This window comes from Erinaceus europaeus, chromosome 4 (assembly GCF_950295315.1).
Source record: "Erinaceus europaeus chromosome 4, mEriEur2.1, whole genome shotgun sequence".
NCBI classification, from domain to species: Eukaryota; Metazoa; Chordata; class Mammalia; order Eulipotyphla; family Erinaceidae; genus Erinaceus; species Erinaceus europaeus.
In genome coordinates this window covers 100,581,306-100,597,907 of record NC_080165.1, presented here as the reverse complement: position 1 = coordinate 100,597,907, position 16,602 = coordinate 100,581,306, and the positions used below count along the sequence as shown (strand labels likewise).

At 51.6% G+C, this 16,602-nt stretch overlaps 1 protein-coding gene across 12 annotated transcripts in view; it reads right to left on the bottom strand.

Moving 5' to 3' along the window:
* CHD4 (chromodomain helicase DNA binding protein 4) overlaps positions 1-10,905 on the bottom strand; it is a 49,395-nt gene extending 38,490 nt beyond the window's left edge. For 3 of the 12 annotated variants that reach the window (XM_060190179.1, XM_060190180.1, XM_060190181.1), the window contains exons 1-14: positions 10,799-10,905; positions 10,041-10,215; positions 6,303-6,424; positions 5,887-6,102; positions 5,316-5,434; positions 4,954-5,195; positions 4,632-4,759; positions 4,312-4,447; positions 3,984-4,162; positions 3,571-3,810; positions 2,571-2,774; positions 2,270-2,475; positions 611-742; positions 434-530 (exon numbers count right to left, since the gene is read on the bottom strand). In XM_060190179.1, coding sequence (XP_060046162.1) covers positions 434-530; positions 611-742; positions 2,270-2,475; positions 2,571-2,774; positions 3,571-3,810; positions 3,984-4,162; positions 4,312-4,447; positions 4,632-4,759; positions 4,954-5,195; positions 5,316-5,434; positions 5,887-6,102; positions 6,303-6,424; positions 10,041-10,140 — 2,121 coding nt within the window. In that variant the 5' untranslated portion in view covers positions 10,141-10,215; positions 10,799-10,905. Of the gene's footprint in view, positions 1-433; positions 531-610; positions 743-2,269; positions 2,476-2,570; positions 2,775-3,570; positions 3,811-3,983; positions 4,163-4,311; positions 4,448-4,631; positions 4,760-4,953; positions 5,196-5,315; positions 5,435-5,886; positions 6,103-6,302; positions 6,425-10,040; positions 10,216-10,798 lie in introns of those variants that run through there. The other 9 variants (XM_060190185.1, XM_060190186.1, XM_060190187.1 and 6 more) reach the window with 4 other exon arrangements.
* Between the last annotated feature and the right edge of the window lie 5,697 nt (positions 10,906-16,602).

Sequence of the window (16,602 nt, the reverse complement as noted above, 5' to 3'; positions counted from 1 at the left end):
AGCAATACTTCATCTCTTATGAAGCTTCCGCCCACCCCAAAGATGAGATGGGCCTAGAACCCAGATCTTTGCAAATAGTTATGTGTGATCTCTAGCCAGTCCACTATTTCATTTTGTTAAGATTTTATTCATTAATAAGATATTAGGAGGAAAAAAAAAAAGAGAACTAAACTTCAGTCTCATATACACACTGCTGGGAATCAAACTTGGAACTTCATGTTTGAGGGTCCAAGGTTTTATCTGCTACACCACCTCCCATGCTATGATGTTATTCATTTATTTATTTATGCTTCCAGGGTTATCTATCCCTGGGGCTCGGTGCTAGAACTACAAATCCTGCTGGCAGTCATGTTTCATTGCTTCATATAAGACTGGAGCTCAAAAGGTACATCCTACTACCCAAACCAGGGGCCCTCAGGTATCCCCAACTCACATCAACTGTTGGAGTCTCAGGTGGTCTCTCCAACTTTCTCAGCTTCACCTTCTTGAGCTTCTTGCCTGGACGGCCTTCTTCACCCCTCATTAGCTCCCTAAAAAGACAGACATTACACAGCTGTCTAGACACAAACACACACCAGTAAAGAAGCTATTCCACTCCTCACCCACTCACCTATGGTTCCAGTAGCTCTGCTTGAACAGATCATAGTCCTGTATCTCTACATCTTCACTCTCCCAGGATGCCTGGTCATAGGGCAAGTCCCGCCACTTGATCAAGTAGTGGACATGGCCTTTCTTGTCCACGCTGCAGGACCAAGGAAGTAAAAGCCTCAGAGCCCGAAAAACCACCTTCTTCACGTCTCAGCCCTACTCTTCAAACTGCCAATAATATATATAGTGAGAAGTAGACCTCCAAAAAGGTCAAGAGCTCCTTGTATCCAAAGCTTTTACCATCCCAGAGTACAGACCATGTGGTAGGCTCGGGGACAGGTATCGCACAGGACAATCACCTCCCTGACGGCACACCTTAGAACGTCCTGGTGGTCTGTCCCATAACCATCCACAGCAGTCTCCTCCTCCTCGCCTGGGCAAGGAAGAGGGAAAGTCCTCTGAATCAAGAATCTACAGTTGCCAATAATTCAGACAACAGGGTTCACTCGGCTAATATTAATATACTGAGTGTCTTGCTCAAGTATAATACAATTCTCTTTTTAGTTTTCCAAAACACTTCTCAACTCTGGCTTATGGTGGTGCAAGGGATTGAACATGGGGCCTAGGAGCCTCAGACATGAGTTTGTTTACGTAATCATTGTGCTACCTCCCTTTTAAGTTTTAAACATTAAAAAAATCATTCATGGGCAGAGGGTAGATAGCATAATGGTTATGCAAACAGACTCTCATGCCTGAGGCTCCAAAGTCCCAGATTCAATCCCCCACATCACCTTAAGCCAGAGCTGAACAGTGCTCTGGCTAAAAAATTTAAAAAAGGGAGTCGGGCGGTAGCGCAGTGGGTTAAGCGCACGTGGTGCAAAGCACAAGGACCCGCATAAGGATCACAGTTCGAGCCCCCGGCTCCCCACCTGCAGGGGAGTCGCTTCACAAGCGGTAAAGCAGATCTGCAGGTGTCTATCTTTCTCTCCCCCTCTGTCTGTCTTCCCCTCCTCTCTCCATTTCTCTCTGTCCTGTCTATAACAATGACGACATCAATAACAACGACAATAATAACTACGACAACAATAGAACAAACAAGGGCAACAAAAGGGAAAATAAATATTTTTTTAAAGTTTTTAAAAATTAAAAAAAAAAAAAAAAGTGGTCCGGGAGGTGGTGCAGTAGATAAAGCATCAGACTCTCAGGCATGAGGTCCTGAGTTCAATCCCCAGTAGCACATGTACCAGAGTGATGACTGGCTCTCTCTCCTATGTTTTTCATTAATAAATAAAATCTTTTAAAAAAAAAAAAAAAGAAAAAATTATTCATGATCTAAGGATGTGGGTGGACACAGAGGGGCATTCTGGCATAGTCAATACCAGGGACAAGACATCATGCCTGGAAGTTCAAAGCTCTACCACTGTTCCACCTCTCAGGTTGCTCTGAAAGGAGCCTCTCAGGGACTATAATGTCTATCTCAAAGGATGCCCACGATAATCACTTCCAGCTTCTACCTACCTTCCTCCCTTCAACCCGTCCTTTCTTTTGCTAAGCAGAGCACTGCTCAGCTCTGATCAACAGTGGGGACAAGGACGGAAGTGGGGTTCCCTGTACCTTCAGTCTGCAGCACTACTGCAGCTGCTATCCCCCAGCCCAAGCGCCCAGCTTCACATCACTGCACCTGTGGTTGAGAATTCGGTGAATCATCATCCACTCAGGCTTTATCCCATATCGATAGAAGCGTTCCTCCATCTCTGCAAATTTGGGATCCTTGTTCTTTCGCTTCCGGCTCTTCTCTTCATCACCACCGAAGTCCCCAGAGGGTGGCTCATCCATATCATTCTTGCGCTGGTAGTTCCGAAACATCACCTGACAGTGTAGTTCCAACTGCAAACGAAGATCAAGTCATTTGTGCCGTCTATAGGGCTCTTTTCTTACTGCCCTCATCATTGTAGCCCCATCTCAGCTGATGCCAGGTTTACCTGCAGCTCTGACACCCAGGAGCAGTGCCAGTAAGACATGCCTTGCCATTTCACAAAGAACTGCCTCTCAGGCCGCCCCTCTAAGGGCTTAGGAGAGGGAGTATTCGGATCAGCGTCTGGAGGCCGAGGCACTGGCGTGGGAGATGGAGGCTGACCCCACTTCCAGATCAGGATCTTCTGAACCTTACCCTTAAGAGCTGGACACTGAAAGAGGGGGAGATAATCCAACAACAAATCATGACCAAGGGAAGGAGACTCCAATGTCCACAGCCCTAAGCTTATCAAAGGATTTTTAAAATTCATGTCAAGTGAGGTCTACCATCATTGCTATCTGTTTCACAGTCAGGAGATAGTCTGCAACAATTACCCTTACAAGTAGGCACAGAAATAACCTACAGACCTACAGTCTAGAATTCTCTTCTCAAACAGTACAGTATGTGGCTCAATTAAATCATTCTAAACTACTAACATCCTAAGGCTGGGTGTAAAGATAGGGCTGAGTGTTCTGTACTAGAGCCAGCTAAGCATCAACTTTGTTCAGTTAGTCCTGTCTTCCTAAGACAACATAAGAAAGAAAAAAGATCAATCCCCAGAACCACCAGAGCTGAAGCAGTGCTCTGCTCATCTTTACCTCTGTCTTTCTCATTAAAATAAAATATGAGCGTGGTCCGGGGGGGTAGTTCAGTGGATAAAGCATTAGATTCTCAACCATGAGGTCCTGAGTTCAATCCCCGGCAGCACATGTACCAGAGTGATGTCTGGCTCTTTCTCTCTCTCTCTCTCTCTCTCCCCCTATCTTTCTCATGAATAAATAAAATAAATTAAAAAAAAAAAAGAAAGAAAAAAGACCTGTCTCATGGGCAAAAGGTCCACAGTTCTCCACTGACCTCTCCTGCACCTCAGTCTTAAATCACTAACATATGGTAAGAAAAAAAAACTCTTTTCTGTTGGACAACATACACTTCCCACTTTTCCCTCCAGGCTGGGGTCAGCCACTCACCGTGCAACGGGGACAGAGCCATTCTCCATTGGGGATCTCTGGGAGTGGGGGGTTCAAGCAGTGAATGTGGTAGGAAGAAGGACAGGTGTCACAGCAGAGCAGTTCCCCACCATCCTTGCAGACTCGACAGAATTCCATATGGTGGTCATCCTCCTCTTCAGGGTCACCCCCAACTTCTTCCAGGATCTCTTCACCCTCGGAGTTGTCCTCTTTAGCCTCCCACTGGATGCCTTCCTTCTCCTGCAGCAAAAGATCAGAGTCAGGTTACTACCCCCCACCCTTCCCTCAGGCATGAGCCATGCCTGTAATACCCATACCAGCAGCACCACCACCCAGGGCCCCACAGCACCTCCCCGCCCACCCCTCCCTTCAGGGTCCCCCTCCCCCCCAGGCCTCGGTGGCCAGGTACTCACGCAGTGTGGGCAGCTCCACTTGCCCTCGGGGGCCTTCTCCATGTCTGGATCCAGGCAGACCATGTGGTAGGCTCGGGGACAGGTATCGCACAGGATGATCTCGCCGCCTTGCTGGCACACCTCGCAATAGTCCTGGTGGTCTGTCTCATAACCATCCACAGCAGTCACCTCCTCCTCGCCTGGGCAAGGAAGAGGGAAAGCCCAGTTATTAGAAAAAAACTACCTCCCCCCTCCCTTAAAAATACACCCAACCACTATCTCCTAAGGGAGATTCCCTCCCAGTACCCCACCATATCCCATCACCTAAAGATACAGAGAAGAAACACACCTTTCTTTTTCTTTTTAGTGGTTCGGAGTTTCTTGCGACTGCGGCTACTGCGGCTAGTAGAACCATCAGAAACAGAATAACTATTGATACTGGCATCATCGAAGTCAGATTCCACATCTAAGTCATCATCCTCACTCTGGCAGAATGAAAGGAACAAGGTCAGAGGTTCGAGCCAAGGGGGAGGATAATGGCAGAGCAGGGAGGGCTCTCTCACTAGGGGCGGGTCAGAATCCCAGATGTGCAGCCCATGCCAAGCAATCACCCTCTCTACTTAGAGATGGCTCCCCCAGCCCCACCAAGAAACGGGGCTGGGCTCTCACCGAGGATCTCTTACGCTTAGAACCAAAACCTCCTAGCTTGATTTTCAGGGGAGCTACTTTCTTGGGTTTAGGCTTCTTGGCATCAGGAACACGAGGGCTGCCCTTGGGCTTCCTCCTGGCGTTGGGACCTGAAATTGGAAAAGCAAGGTCGTAAACTCCAAAGCATAGCAGCAGTCATCAGATGATCACCTAAATTTCTTTCCACCCACTCCCCAATTTCTTTCCTAAATCCAAGATCCACAACTCCCTCGGCTTCTATCTTATGGCCTACAGGCGGGGTTCCCATGCTCTCTCTGTCCTCCACACCCCAGTCCCACTTCACCTTTTCCCTCCTTGGTCTTGGCTTTCCGGATAGGCACCTCCACAGGGGGTGGAGGCGGTGCGACTTCAGTGGCAGTCACCATGCTCTCCACCACAGCCACTGCCGCGGCTGCCGCTGCCGCCACAGAGGCCCCAGAACTGCCTTTGAAGGGGTTGTTGGTACTGAACTCCCGCCACTTCGCACCCAAAACCATCATCATCTTGGAGACTGCAATCTTGGGGTTTTTGGCAGCAATAAGGGGTCTGGCAGAGAAGTGGACAAGACAGGAAAATAAGTTTTAAGAATGAAAAAGAAGGAAAAGAAGAAAAAGAAACTGGAAAGGCACTCCCCTCCCCCTGCCCAAGCCCTCCTCTTCTGGTTACCGAACAAACTGGCTGAAAGCCTTGTAGTTGGTGAGGGTCCGGTAGTCCTCCTCCGAGAACACGTGGTCAATGTCCTCCATGCCCCAGTCTTCCAGGAGCTGTGCTGACGACTTGGGCTCCTGCAGATGAACCAGGTCAAAGATCTGACGCCCAGTACCCACACTTGCAGAGGAATCTGAGGTGGAACCAAGGCTTTCACGAGGAGTGCTGAGAGCAAACCATTAGAACCCTCAGGTGGGGAAGGGATGCTAGCTCACTGGTTATATCACACACTTTACCATGTGCACAGACCAAGGTTTGAAACCCAGCACCACATGGGCGCACCATGGACAGCACCAAGGGGGAATCTCCAGCTAGTGGAGTGGTTGCAATGATGCACCTCCTCTCTCTCCCTGACTGAATGAATTACAAAGAATTAAGGAAAAAGAAGTTGGTGAGGGAGCAGTAAAATCACCTGGTGTGAGGACCTGGTGTCACCAAAAAGAAATAAGAAAAAACAATCTGAGGGGCAACTGTGTGTCTGGGAAAGAACAGAAATAAAAAGCACAGAAAAGAAGGAACATCTGAGTACCTTTGAGTCATCATCTTCATCCTCCTCCTCCTCTTCCTCCTTCCGCTTAGATTTGCTCTTCTTCTCCTTCTTAGGTCCAAGTTTCTTCTTCTTCTTCTTGCCAGGAGTATAGTCGCTGCCCTCACTGTCTGAGCGCAGAGCCACCTCTTCCTCCTCCTCCACAAACTCGGGTCCCTCCCCAGAGCTGTCCCCCAGCTGCCGGCACAAGAGCAAACGCTGGAGCAGGGAAGAGGGGAGAGGGAGACAGACACACATGCTACACACATGCTGACCTCCAGACAGTCCAGAGGTTCACCCAGGACCTGGTCTGCCACTCCCAGAGGGAGAAACAAACACTCCCAGTTCCTTGACCCTTCCCAGGGGGGTTTCCCTCCTATCACCCTCTTATTTTCCCAGAGATCCAGTCATCCACTTACCTCCTTCTTTTGGCGTTTGCTCTTAGGGATCTTAGGGTCCCGAGGTTTCTTAGGCTTTTTCTTCTTCTTGAGCTTTGGAGTCTCTGCTTCTGATAAATCTTCTTCTGGGTCCTCTTCGTTCTCTACACAGATTTCACAAAGAGGCAGGCAGAGAAAGATCAATAGCAAAAGGTTAGAACCTAAGTCAATGGCATTAAACTTTACTCCCCCACCTCTTGTCCCAGTTTTCAATGAAGAGAACTGCTATACTTTCCACAGAAGCAAGCTGATACTCAGACAAAAAGAACAGACAAAGAGAGAGCTGTACATACCCAAAACAGGCTGCCAGGCCAGACCAGGCCCACCGCGGGCAGCTGTCCAGACCCCCATCTCCTCACCCTCATCCCTAACAGGAGCCCCTCTATATGTTCACCAGTGCAGCTGAACCAAGCTGCTGAGTCTTAAATAGAGAGAGAGAGTTCTAATGCTCCTGTAGCTGGCCACCAAACAATTTGTAAAGCAGGGAGTGAGAATGAAAGGTCCTCCCCAGAAGGCATATGCCATAGTCTCCTTTCTCACCACATTCCCAGAACACTATCAGCTTAGGAGTCTCAGAAACCACACCTTTCACTAGCCTTCTTGAGCCATTACTGCTAGAAACAACCAGATCCTCCAAGGTGGGGGTGGGGGGGGGTTCAGTTGCCAGCCCTCTCTCACACATGCCTTCCTTTCCCATCACAGCTCTGCTGTTCTTCCTCAGCTTCTCCTGGGTCAGTAGCCTCTTCTCCCCAGGGGCCCAAATCAGCCCAGCTGTCACCATCTCCTCCCCCCACCCTCCTCCCATCTGGCTCCACCTCCTCCCCTGGCTAGGAGCACACACAAAGCCTGGGGAACACTGAGCTCCTGGGCAGAGTTAGGTGGGAAGGGGCACTGAGGGGGAGGAGAAGGCCAGGAGGCAGCTCCCTTTGTAACAGAAATTCACACCAGCATGCCAGCTTCCTCCACCCTCCTCTCCTTCTCCCCAAGCCACCCCCACCCCAGGAGGGGGGAGGGAGAAGGGAGTGGAGAGAAGGAGGGAGCACTACACCCACTAAGGAGAGGGAAAATGGCTCCTGACCGCAGAAGCTAGCCCAGGGCACCCAGCTACCAGCAGAGGGACAGACAGGAAGTGGCTAGGGAGGGGGTGGGGTTGAGAGAGGTAGCCCTGGCACCACTACCTTCGCAGGAAACTTCCCAAGGTCCAAAGCTCTCCCTCCTGCAACTACCCTGGGATGACACAGTTCTCAAGAGGCTACTCTAATGTCCTAGACGAGGAAACCCAAGACAGCAAGCAGGGTAACACTATGACAGGGACTGAGTTACCCCCTCAATCATAATTATTTTCTCAATCATCAGAGGTAAGCTTTAACAAAAGCTCAGTGGAAGTATGGTCAGAGCACTTACAACCTTCTCCTCAAAGCCCCCCCCCCCCCTTTTTGATAGGACAAAGAAATTGAGAGAGGAGGGGGAGACACAGATAAGACACTTGCAGACCTGGTTACCTACCTGTAAAGCATCCCCCCTGCAGGTGGGAAGCTGGGGCTTGAACCCATGTCTTCGCACTTGGTAATATGTACGCTTAAGCAGGCGTGACACCATCCAGCCCCTCTCCACAAATATTTAATACCTCAAAGATCTACTCGGAGGAATGGGAGCCCAGAAGCCTCAGAAACTCGGTTTCCTCACCATCACAACCATCACCACCACCACCCCTCCACCCCCCTCATGTCTAGGCCACAGGCCTTAAGCCACCCAAGAGACAACCACATACCCAACAATCACATAGTGCCCTGTCCCCACCAAGTGAAAAGGGGCAGTATCTAGGCAGTGCTTCCTCCTGACCTAAGCAAGCTGAGTTCCTGAACCTCAAAACACTTCTTGCTCTGCCTCTCCTGGGGCAGATGTTAGGGTGCATGTAACATTAGGCTGGACAAAGCACCATCAGCCTCCCCCTTCCTACATTGGCCATGACAAACCATGACACAAGAAAGACCCTTCCCATCCCCTTGGGAGTGAAACATCAGCCCAGATCTCAACAGAAGAAAAAAAGTAATTTCCTTAAAGGCATCTTCCCCGACAGTGCCCATGGCACACCCCCAGCCCACATCTCTTGGTTCTTCTCCATCACCTTGAGAAAACCTGGAAGCGCAGCCCAGGACTAATCCACAGAAGTAAATGGAATGCTCCATTTGCATCAGAACACCCCCCCACACCAGCACCTTATCAGGCAGGTAATGTGCTGACACGGCAAGTAACAAACCGGCTGAAATATAGAGGAAGATTTAGGAAAGGGGCAGGAATGAGGTGTGGCAAGTGGAAAAACTGGGTCATGCTACAGCTCAGGGCAGAGTTCACTCCAGCCCCGCACTGCTCTGGATCAACAAGGGGGGCTGCCCGGGGCCAGGGGGGCAATGGGAAGCCAAGACTTGAGCCAACATCATCACCACATCACCACCACCTCTTGTCCCTCAGAAAGGGCAGGATCAACTTACCACCACCTACTCCAGCCTGGCCCGCTTCAAGCAGCTACACAGAACCACACAAACCCACAGTGGTGATGACACTCCAGTTTAAGTTTCCTTATCCTCCCAGTAACAAGACCGACCCCTCTCTCCTAGGCCACCTCAGCTTGAAATGAAGACTTCCAACTTAGCAAAGCCAACTATGGAAATAGCTCTCCCAGACCACCTGAAAAAGCTGCCAGAGATGAGAAAGCAGAAGTGAAAGATATTCGATGGGGGGAAAAACAGGACCTGCAGGCTCCAGAGTGAAAAGTGGATGCAGAGAAGATGCAGAAATGGTGTGTGGCAAGAAAATGAAAGAAAAAAAAGGAAAAGGTCAAGGGGACAAGTGACTTAGCAGGGAACCAAAAGACCGACTAGAGTGACAGCCATCCAGTTGAGAACAGGCTATCAATCATTTGAAGACAGGGAAAGGCTGCTCCAATCAGGCGGGGCGGTTATAACCATTCGGGTTTGGCCAGTCCAAGGAGCCACCCCCAAACACAAACAGTGCAACCCCCAACCTACGCACACAAGCCCAAACCCCAGGCCAGCCTGCACAGAGGCACGGGCGGCCAAGATGGGAAGAGAGGGAAAAAAAAAAAAAAAAAGGCAGGACCGTGTCCACTTGCCAAGGGAAGAAAGAGAGGCACCCAGGGCTCCCTTGCTTCGCCCCCTTCTGCTGTCCTCCAGCACCCCCGGCCCTCCTCCATCACCCCCCCCCAACACACACTCCTGCGAGCCGCCGGGCTCCAAGCGCTCCAGATTCCAGCTGAGGAGGAAGGAGCGCAATTCAAACCAATTCAAACTTCGCACAGAAAGCCGGTAAGTGATCGGAAGCTACAAATAATCGCAAAGTAACAAGAACTAGCGACCTTCCCTTCCACAACCGCGACCCTGCGGACCTGCCCCAGGGGTCCCTGACGTGCCCTTGCAGGAAACCTCAACCCCGGAGCCACCACGGCCCCTGGGGGTGGGGGGCGAGGGTCCCAGCAGAGCCTCCCTGGCCGAGCGAGCATTCCTGCAGACAGACAGACCGCGCAGCCGGCTGGCATCTGGGTCCCCGGCGCCTGGAGGCACATGGCTCCCCGCACCGGCCGCCGCAGGAGGGAGCAGCCACTCCCTGGGGCGCCCTCCCGCACCCTCTGCGGCCGCCCCAGTGGCCCCACGGGGAGGGGGAGGGCGCCGCGGCCTCCGGCCGGCCCGGGGGCGCCGTTACCTGGGTGCGGAGGGGGCAGGCTGTTGTTGAGAAGTGCATCCATGTCCTCCTCCTCACTGCCCGCCGAGCAGGGGGACGGGGAGCCCAGGCCCGACGCCATCGCCTTCCGCCCGCGGCCCGGGAGGCGGCCCAGCTGCTCCTGCCCGGCCCGGGGCCGCGACTCCGGCCCGAGTCCCTGGGGGGAGGGGGAGGCGGTGACGCGCGGCCCCTCCCCCCGCCGCCCCCGCGGCCCCCCGCCCGGCCCGCACGCCCCGCGGGCCCCGAGCCGCTCGGGCTCAACTTAGTTCACACTCCGCGGGGCCCCCCGGAAGCCGGCGCCCCGACCCGCCCGGGCCCCCCCGGCCGGCGGTGGGTGCAGCGTGGGGCGCCGGGGGCGGCGGGGTCCGAGCGGCGCGGGGGCGGGGAGGCGGCCGCGGGGACACAAGGTCACGGGGGGGGGGTTCCGCGGGGCGGGGCGGGGCGGGGCCGGTCCCCACAGGGCAGCTCCCCGGCGCCGGCGCTGGCGCTGGCGGCCGGGAAGACCCGGGGCTCCCGGGGGGCGGCGGGCGCACAGGGCTGGGGGCCGGCCACGTGTCCCGGGGGGCGCCCCGGGGCCAGGGAGCAGGCGGCCGGGCGGGGACGCCTGGCGGGCCGGGGGCCTGAGGGGCTCCCGCGGGCAGGGGGCGGTCCACGGGTGGGGGCACCCGAGGAGGGGGCGGGCGGGGGCGCGCCCCCGGGACCCTGAGGGCGTCTGGGTGGGGGCCCCGCGCTCTCCTCACCCCGGAGCCGCCGCAGGTCGCGCAGGGTCCGGCCCGTTGTCACTCCCGCTCTGGCTCCTCCTCGCCGCGGCCGAAGGGGGGAAAATGGCTCCGGCTCCGGCGTCGCCTCTTAAAGGGCCCGAAACACCGGCCGGGAAATCCCACCGCACAGGCCCCGCCCCCCCACGGACAGCCCATAATAACCCCAACCAACTCCAACCCCCCCCCCCACTACCGCCACCCTCCTCCCTAGGTCTCCCGGGCAACCCCCGCCCCCTCGTCGCTCAGGCAACCACTGGGCACGCCCCTTCGAGCGCGCGCGCGCGTGTCACCCAGGCAACCACCCACCTCCTGGCCATCCCATAATACACACGGACACCCCACACACACACCCCTCCCGCCCCAGCCCCCACACACTCTATACACATGTATGTCAGGGCTGTCGACATCTCATGGTGCAGTCCTTTTGCAACTCACCCTTTTCCCTCCCAGACATCCCATAATAGCTATTCTCTGCCAACTTCTCCACTCTTGGCCCTGATGCTAACATCCCATAATAACCCGTCACCTCTCCCTCCCCATGGCCATCCCATAATAAGCACCCCTCCCTGCACTTCAGCCTCACATCCCATAATACTCATCCCCACCCCCCCACTGACATCCCATAATACTCTTCATCCACCCCCCCCAGTTTGATATCCCATAATAGTCAGAAACTCACCCCACACACACACTACAACAACGGACACTTTGGCCTCCTCCCACACACATCCCGTAATCATCAGTCTCCCACTTTCTGCACTGACATCCCATAATATCTGACCCCCTGGAGCTGTCCTCTGGCCCTATGGAATAGGGTCTAGAGGCTCACAGCACCCCCAAACCTTCACGCACTCAAACCCCACTGCTGTAGTAATAGTCGCTCCTCTCCTATCAAAGAGCTATCCCATAATGATCAGCAGTCACCCCACGGGTGGACATCTAATCTCCTTTCCTCTGACACTGGAAAAGTATTCCATCATCTTACCACCCCTCCCCCTCCTGACATCCCATAATCACTGCAAGAAGCTATGGTCAGTTAAACCTACCATCACACTCCCAGCACAACCCAATCACACATCCCATAATGTCTGCACCACTCCTCTCCCCCTTGCAGCAGGCATCCCATAATACTCATATGCATACCTCCTCCATCTCCAGACCTGTCAGTCTGTTCTGACACCCAGAGCACAAGGGTGCAGCAGGCTACCCACACTGCTCTGTCCCCACCCAGCATTTACACACCTGCATCCTCTGCCTTCTAGGCCCAAGCAGCTTCCCTCCATGGAGCCTTGCACTGAGAGGGACCATTCCATCACTTCCAGAAACGACATGCAAGAACTGGCAGTCAAGCTAGGGCTCAACCTAGTCCCATTTAAATCCAGATAGTCTCCACGTAATCATCACCAGATGTGAAGTTTTGAGGAACAGCAACCAAAAACCATGGTGGCCAGCCAAGACCTTTACCTGAAGTTTAACTCAACCCCATAATAATTTCAGAGTCCCAGGAAAAGACTTTTTCTCAACATCCCAACAAGTCCTCTTGCCACCCCGTCTCGCTCCACTCCCCAGGCCAGCTGAACCCCCAGGACACATGGGCACCCTAGTGTGAACTGAGGATCCTATTATAGATGTACCCAGTACTGAGACCCACTCCCGCTTTACGCACCAGCTCCACTACTCAGTTCACTCGATAGATGTTAACTGTGTGCTGAGTAAGGCACTGAGCTGGGCACTGCAGGAAACACAATGATTATAGATGTCTCCCTTCAAGAAGCTCAAATAGCCCGACCAACCATGATATGAGTGAGAACATCTGGGGTCATGTAGCTGAGTGTTCTTTCCCAATTTCCTGTTTCAGGGCCTAAAACAAATCTCAACGGCTCTCTGGAAAGGTCACATTCCAGAAGAGTTGTTGATCCTTTTAGAGACTGGAAGGTATCCTAAAGAGATGTTAGGTATAGATGGATGATCAAGAATTTTTGCTTGTGATCAAAAAGGTGTGTTCAAGGCCATTGAGACAGCTCAGATAATTCACTTGAATAGTGTGTTGCTTTCACATGCACATGACCCAGGTATGCGCCTGTCCAACCCCCCCCCACCCCCCCTTAAAAGAAGCTTTAGTATTGTGGGATCTGTCTGTCTGTTTCTCTCTCTCTCTCTCTGGCACTTTGTGTCTCTGTCTCTGTGAGAAAGAAGAAATGTTCATACATGCAGTATTTCTAATACTGAAATCCCCTTATCACCATGCACTTCCTTCCTGAGAAATTCATCAATACATCAGAATTGCTATCTTCATTCTTTTTTCCATTTTGTTGTTGTTGGACAGGACAGAGAGAAATTGAGAGAGGAGGGGAAGACAGAGAGGGGAGAGAAAAATAGACACCTGCAGACCTGCTTCACCACTTGTGAAGTGACACCACCCCTGCAGGTGGGGAAGGGGGGCCTCAAACCAGGATCCTTGTACCAGTCCTTGCGCTTCCCACGAGGTGCACTTATCCCCATGCTCTACCATTATCTTCATTCTTGAACACCAAATACTGCTTCCCTCAATGTCCCTAGTTTGTTTTGTTTGTTAATGGGATGTCAGGCATCTAATTCAGGGCCTTCCATATCAGAGAATGCATTTTCCCACTGCTACATCTACAGTCCCCAACATCCCAGGTTTCTCAGCTACTTTCTCCTTTTGTATCCTGAAGCTTCACAATACTGACAACTTCTGTCATCCAGGTCTTGTTGAAGCTTCATTCCTTAAATATTTTTATTTATTTATTTATTTTTGATACAGAGAGAGAAGTTGACAAGGAAGGGGAAGAGAAAGAGAAAGGGAGACACCTGTAGCTGTTTCACTGCTTGTAGAGCTTCCCCAGCATATGGGGACTGGGGGCTTGAAGCCAGGTCCTTGCACACTCCAATGTCTGTGCTCTACCAGGTGTGTCACCACCCAGCCCCCAAGACTTCATTCTTTAGACCTCCCCTCCATATCTTCGTTGTATAATATTCACCATCTTCCTTCACCTTCCCACCAATGACCAAGCCAACATCCCAGAATATCTTTTTCACTCAGTTATGCTACAAAGTAGCCTCCCATCATTTCACCAGCTCTTTTCTTTCCACAGTTGGTCACACTCTCCTCAGAAGCCAGAGAGCACAGTCTTTTTAAAATGTATTTTATTTGAAAGAGAGAGTCATATAAAGAGTGAAAGATACAGAGACCAAGCCTGCACAGCTCTGGCTTATGGTGCTGCAGGGGATTGAAATTGGGACTTGAAAGCCTCAGCTATTAAAATCTTTTTTGCACATCCGTTATTAAGACTTGAGAGCCGGCTTAAGCGCACGTGGCGCAAAGCACAAGGACCGGCTCAAGAATCCGGTTCGAGCCCCCAGCTCCCCACCTGCAGGGGAGTCGCTTCATAGGCTTCGGTGAAGCAGGTCTGCAGGTGTCTATCTTTCTCTCCCCCCTCTGTCTTCCCCTCCTCTCTCCATTTCTCTCTGTCCTATCCAACAACGACGACATCAAAAACAACTAATAACTACAATAAAGTCACCAAAACAAAATAAAATACTAAAAAAAAAAAAAAAAACTTGAGAGCCTAGTCTTAAAAACCATTTAAATTTTTTTTTTATTTATTACATAAAGACAGAGGGAAATTGAGAAGGGAGGAGGTGACAGAGAGGGAGACAATGAGACACCTGTAGCCCTGCTTCACCACTTTTGAAGCTTTCCCCCCCGCAGGTGGGGACCAGGGACTTGAACCTGGGTCTTTGTGTGCTATAATTGTGTGCTTAACCAGGTGCACCACTGCCTGACTGCCTTAAAAATCAATTTTGGTGGATATGGGCTGTGGTGTACCCAGTAGAGTGCACACATTACTATGCATGAAGACCTGGGTTCAAAATTCCTGTCTCCACAGTGGTGGTGGGGGGGTATTTTACAAGCAGTGAAGCAATGCTGCTTCCCTCTCTTCCTCTCTATTTCCCCTGTCCTCTTTATCTTTATTTAATTTGACTTATTATTTGGACAGATACAGAGAGAAATAAACAAGGAAGAGGAGAGAGAAAGGGAGAGAGAAAGAGAGACATCCACAACATCGCTTCACTGCTAATGAAACTTCCCCCAGATGGGGGACAGCACAATCAACCAGATGTGCCACCACCCAATCCGCCTCCTCCCCTTCAATTAAAAAAAAAAAAAAAGGAAAAAAAGTGAAAGGAAAGGGGGTGTGACAGTGCTGCCTCTGTTAAGCACATATATTACCATAAGCAAGGACCTGAGTTCGAGTCCCCACTCCCCACCTGCAGGAGAGACACTTCACAAGCAGTGAAGCAGATGTACAGGTGTCTATATTTCTTTCTTCCTCTTCATCTCCCCCTCCTCTCTCTCTTTTTTAAAAAAAATAATTTATTTATTCATGAGAAAGATAGGCAGAGAGAGAGAAAAAAACCAGTCATCACTCTGGTACATGTGCTGCCAGGGATTGAACTCAGGACTTCATGGTCAAGAATCCAATACTTTATCCATTGCACCACCTCCTGGACCACTCTCAATTGCTGTCAAAAAAAGAAAAAAAAAGTCAAAGGAAAAAGAAAAATGGTCATGAGGAGCACTGGATTCACTGTGCAGGTACCAAGCCCCATTAATAACCCTGGTGGTAGTAAAATAAAATTCCTTTGGCCCTCAGATGTTTGGGGTCTTCTCCTCATCCCCTGGAGAATGAGGACCTGAGTGAAAGTCACTGTTTTCCTTGCCCTCAGGTTGGAGATGATGCTGTCTCTGCTCTCATTTGAGTGCCTTTAGCACTCATGGGGCAGTGGACTGTGGGACAGGGTAGAGAGAATCTGGAACTTCTTCCTGAGAGAGACATGGACCTCACACCATCTCTGTATTGCTCTCTCACCCTCACTTCAATACAGTAGAAACTTGCCCTCTTCTGGGAACCTCAGGGTCAGAGAATCAGCAGGGAGCAATGAATTCAGAAGAGGAGAGAGCTTGCTCCAGGGAGTCACCATCCTTTTGCTGCCAAGTAGAGCCCCAGTAATGCTGAGAAGTCTCTGCCATCCCTACCCACAGGAACTCCCTGGGCCTGTCTCTGGCCATATCCACAGCGAGAAGCAGGTCATGTCCCTCATTCCACTGGGCCACTGCAGTCTTCCTCATTACATTCTCTTGACACCAAAACTGGCTTCTATTCTTCTCCTCCTCCTCCTCCTCTTTCTTCTTCTTTTTCTTTCTATTGATACAGAGAGGGATTGAAAGAGACCACAGCACCAAAGCTTCCTTCAATGCAATGGAGGCCAGGATGGAACCTGGATCTCCCACATGGCAAAGCTGTTTCACTTGCCCGGTTCCCATTCATCTGTCCACACTTCCCTCCATGCACAACATCTGAGGGAGAAGAAACAGCTCTTTGCAGACACTGAAAGTGAGTACACCCCTCCTTTCAAGGAACTTTCTCCTTTGTATATAGAGCTGCCAGGGACCTGTTATGCCCTCACCTCTCCATTCCCTGCGGAATTCAGCCTGCTTCTGGGCATCAGATTCCCTTCTGTAATAACTCCAGCTGCCCCATACCCCTTTCTTCTACACCTGCTACATGGCTACAGCAATCCATAGGAAAATCCAGGCAGAGAGTTTTATAACCTGGTAGTCACAGGTTATTGCCTGGGATGGTAAACAGGGGCCACTTTTGCCCACCGCCACCCTCTGTCTGCAGCCCTGTAGGAATTGCTCACTGCACCTCTCTCCGAGACCACGAAAGGAAAAATGTTCAAGTCCCTCCCGCTTC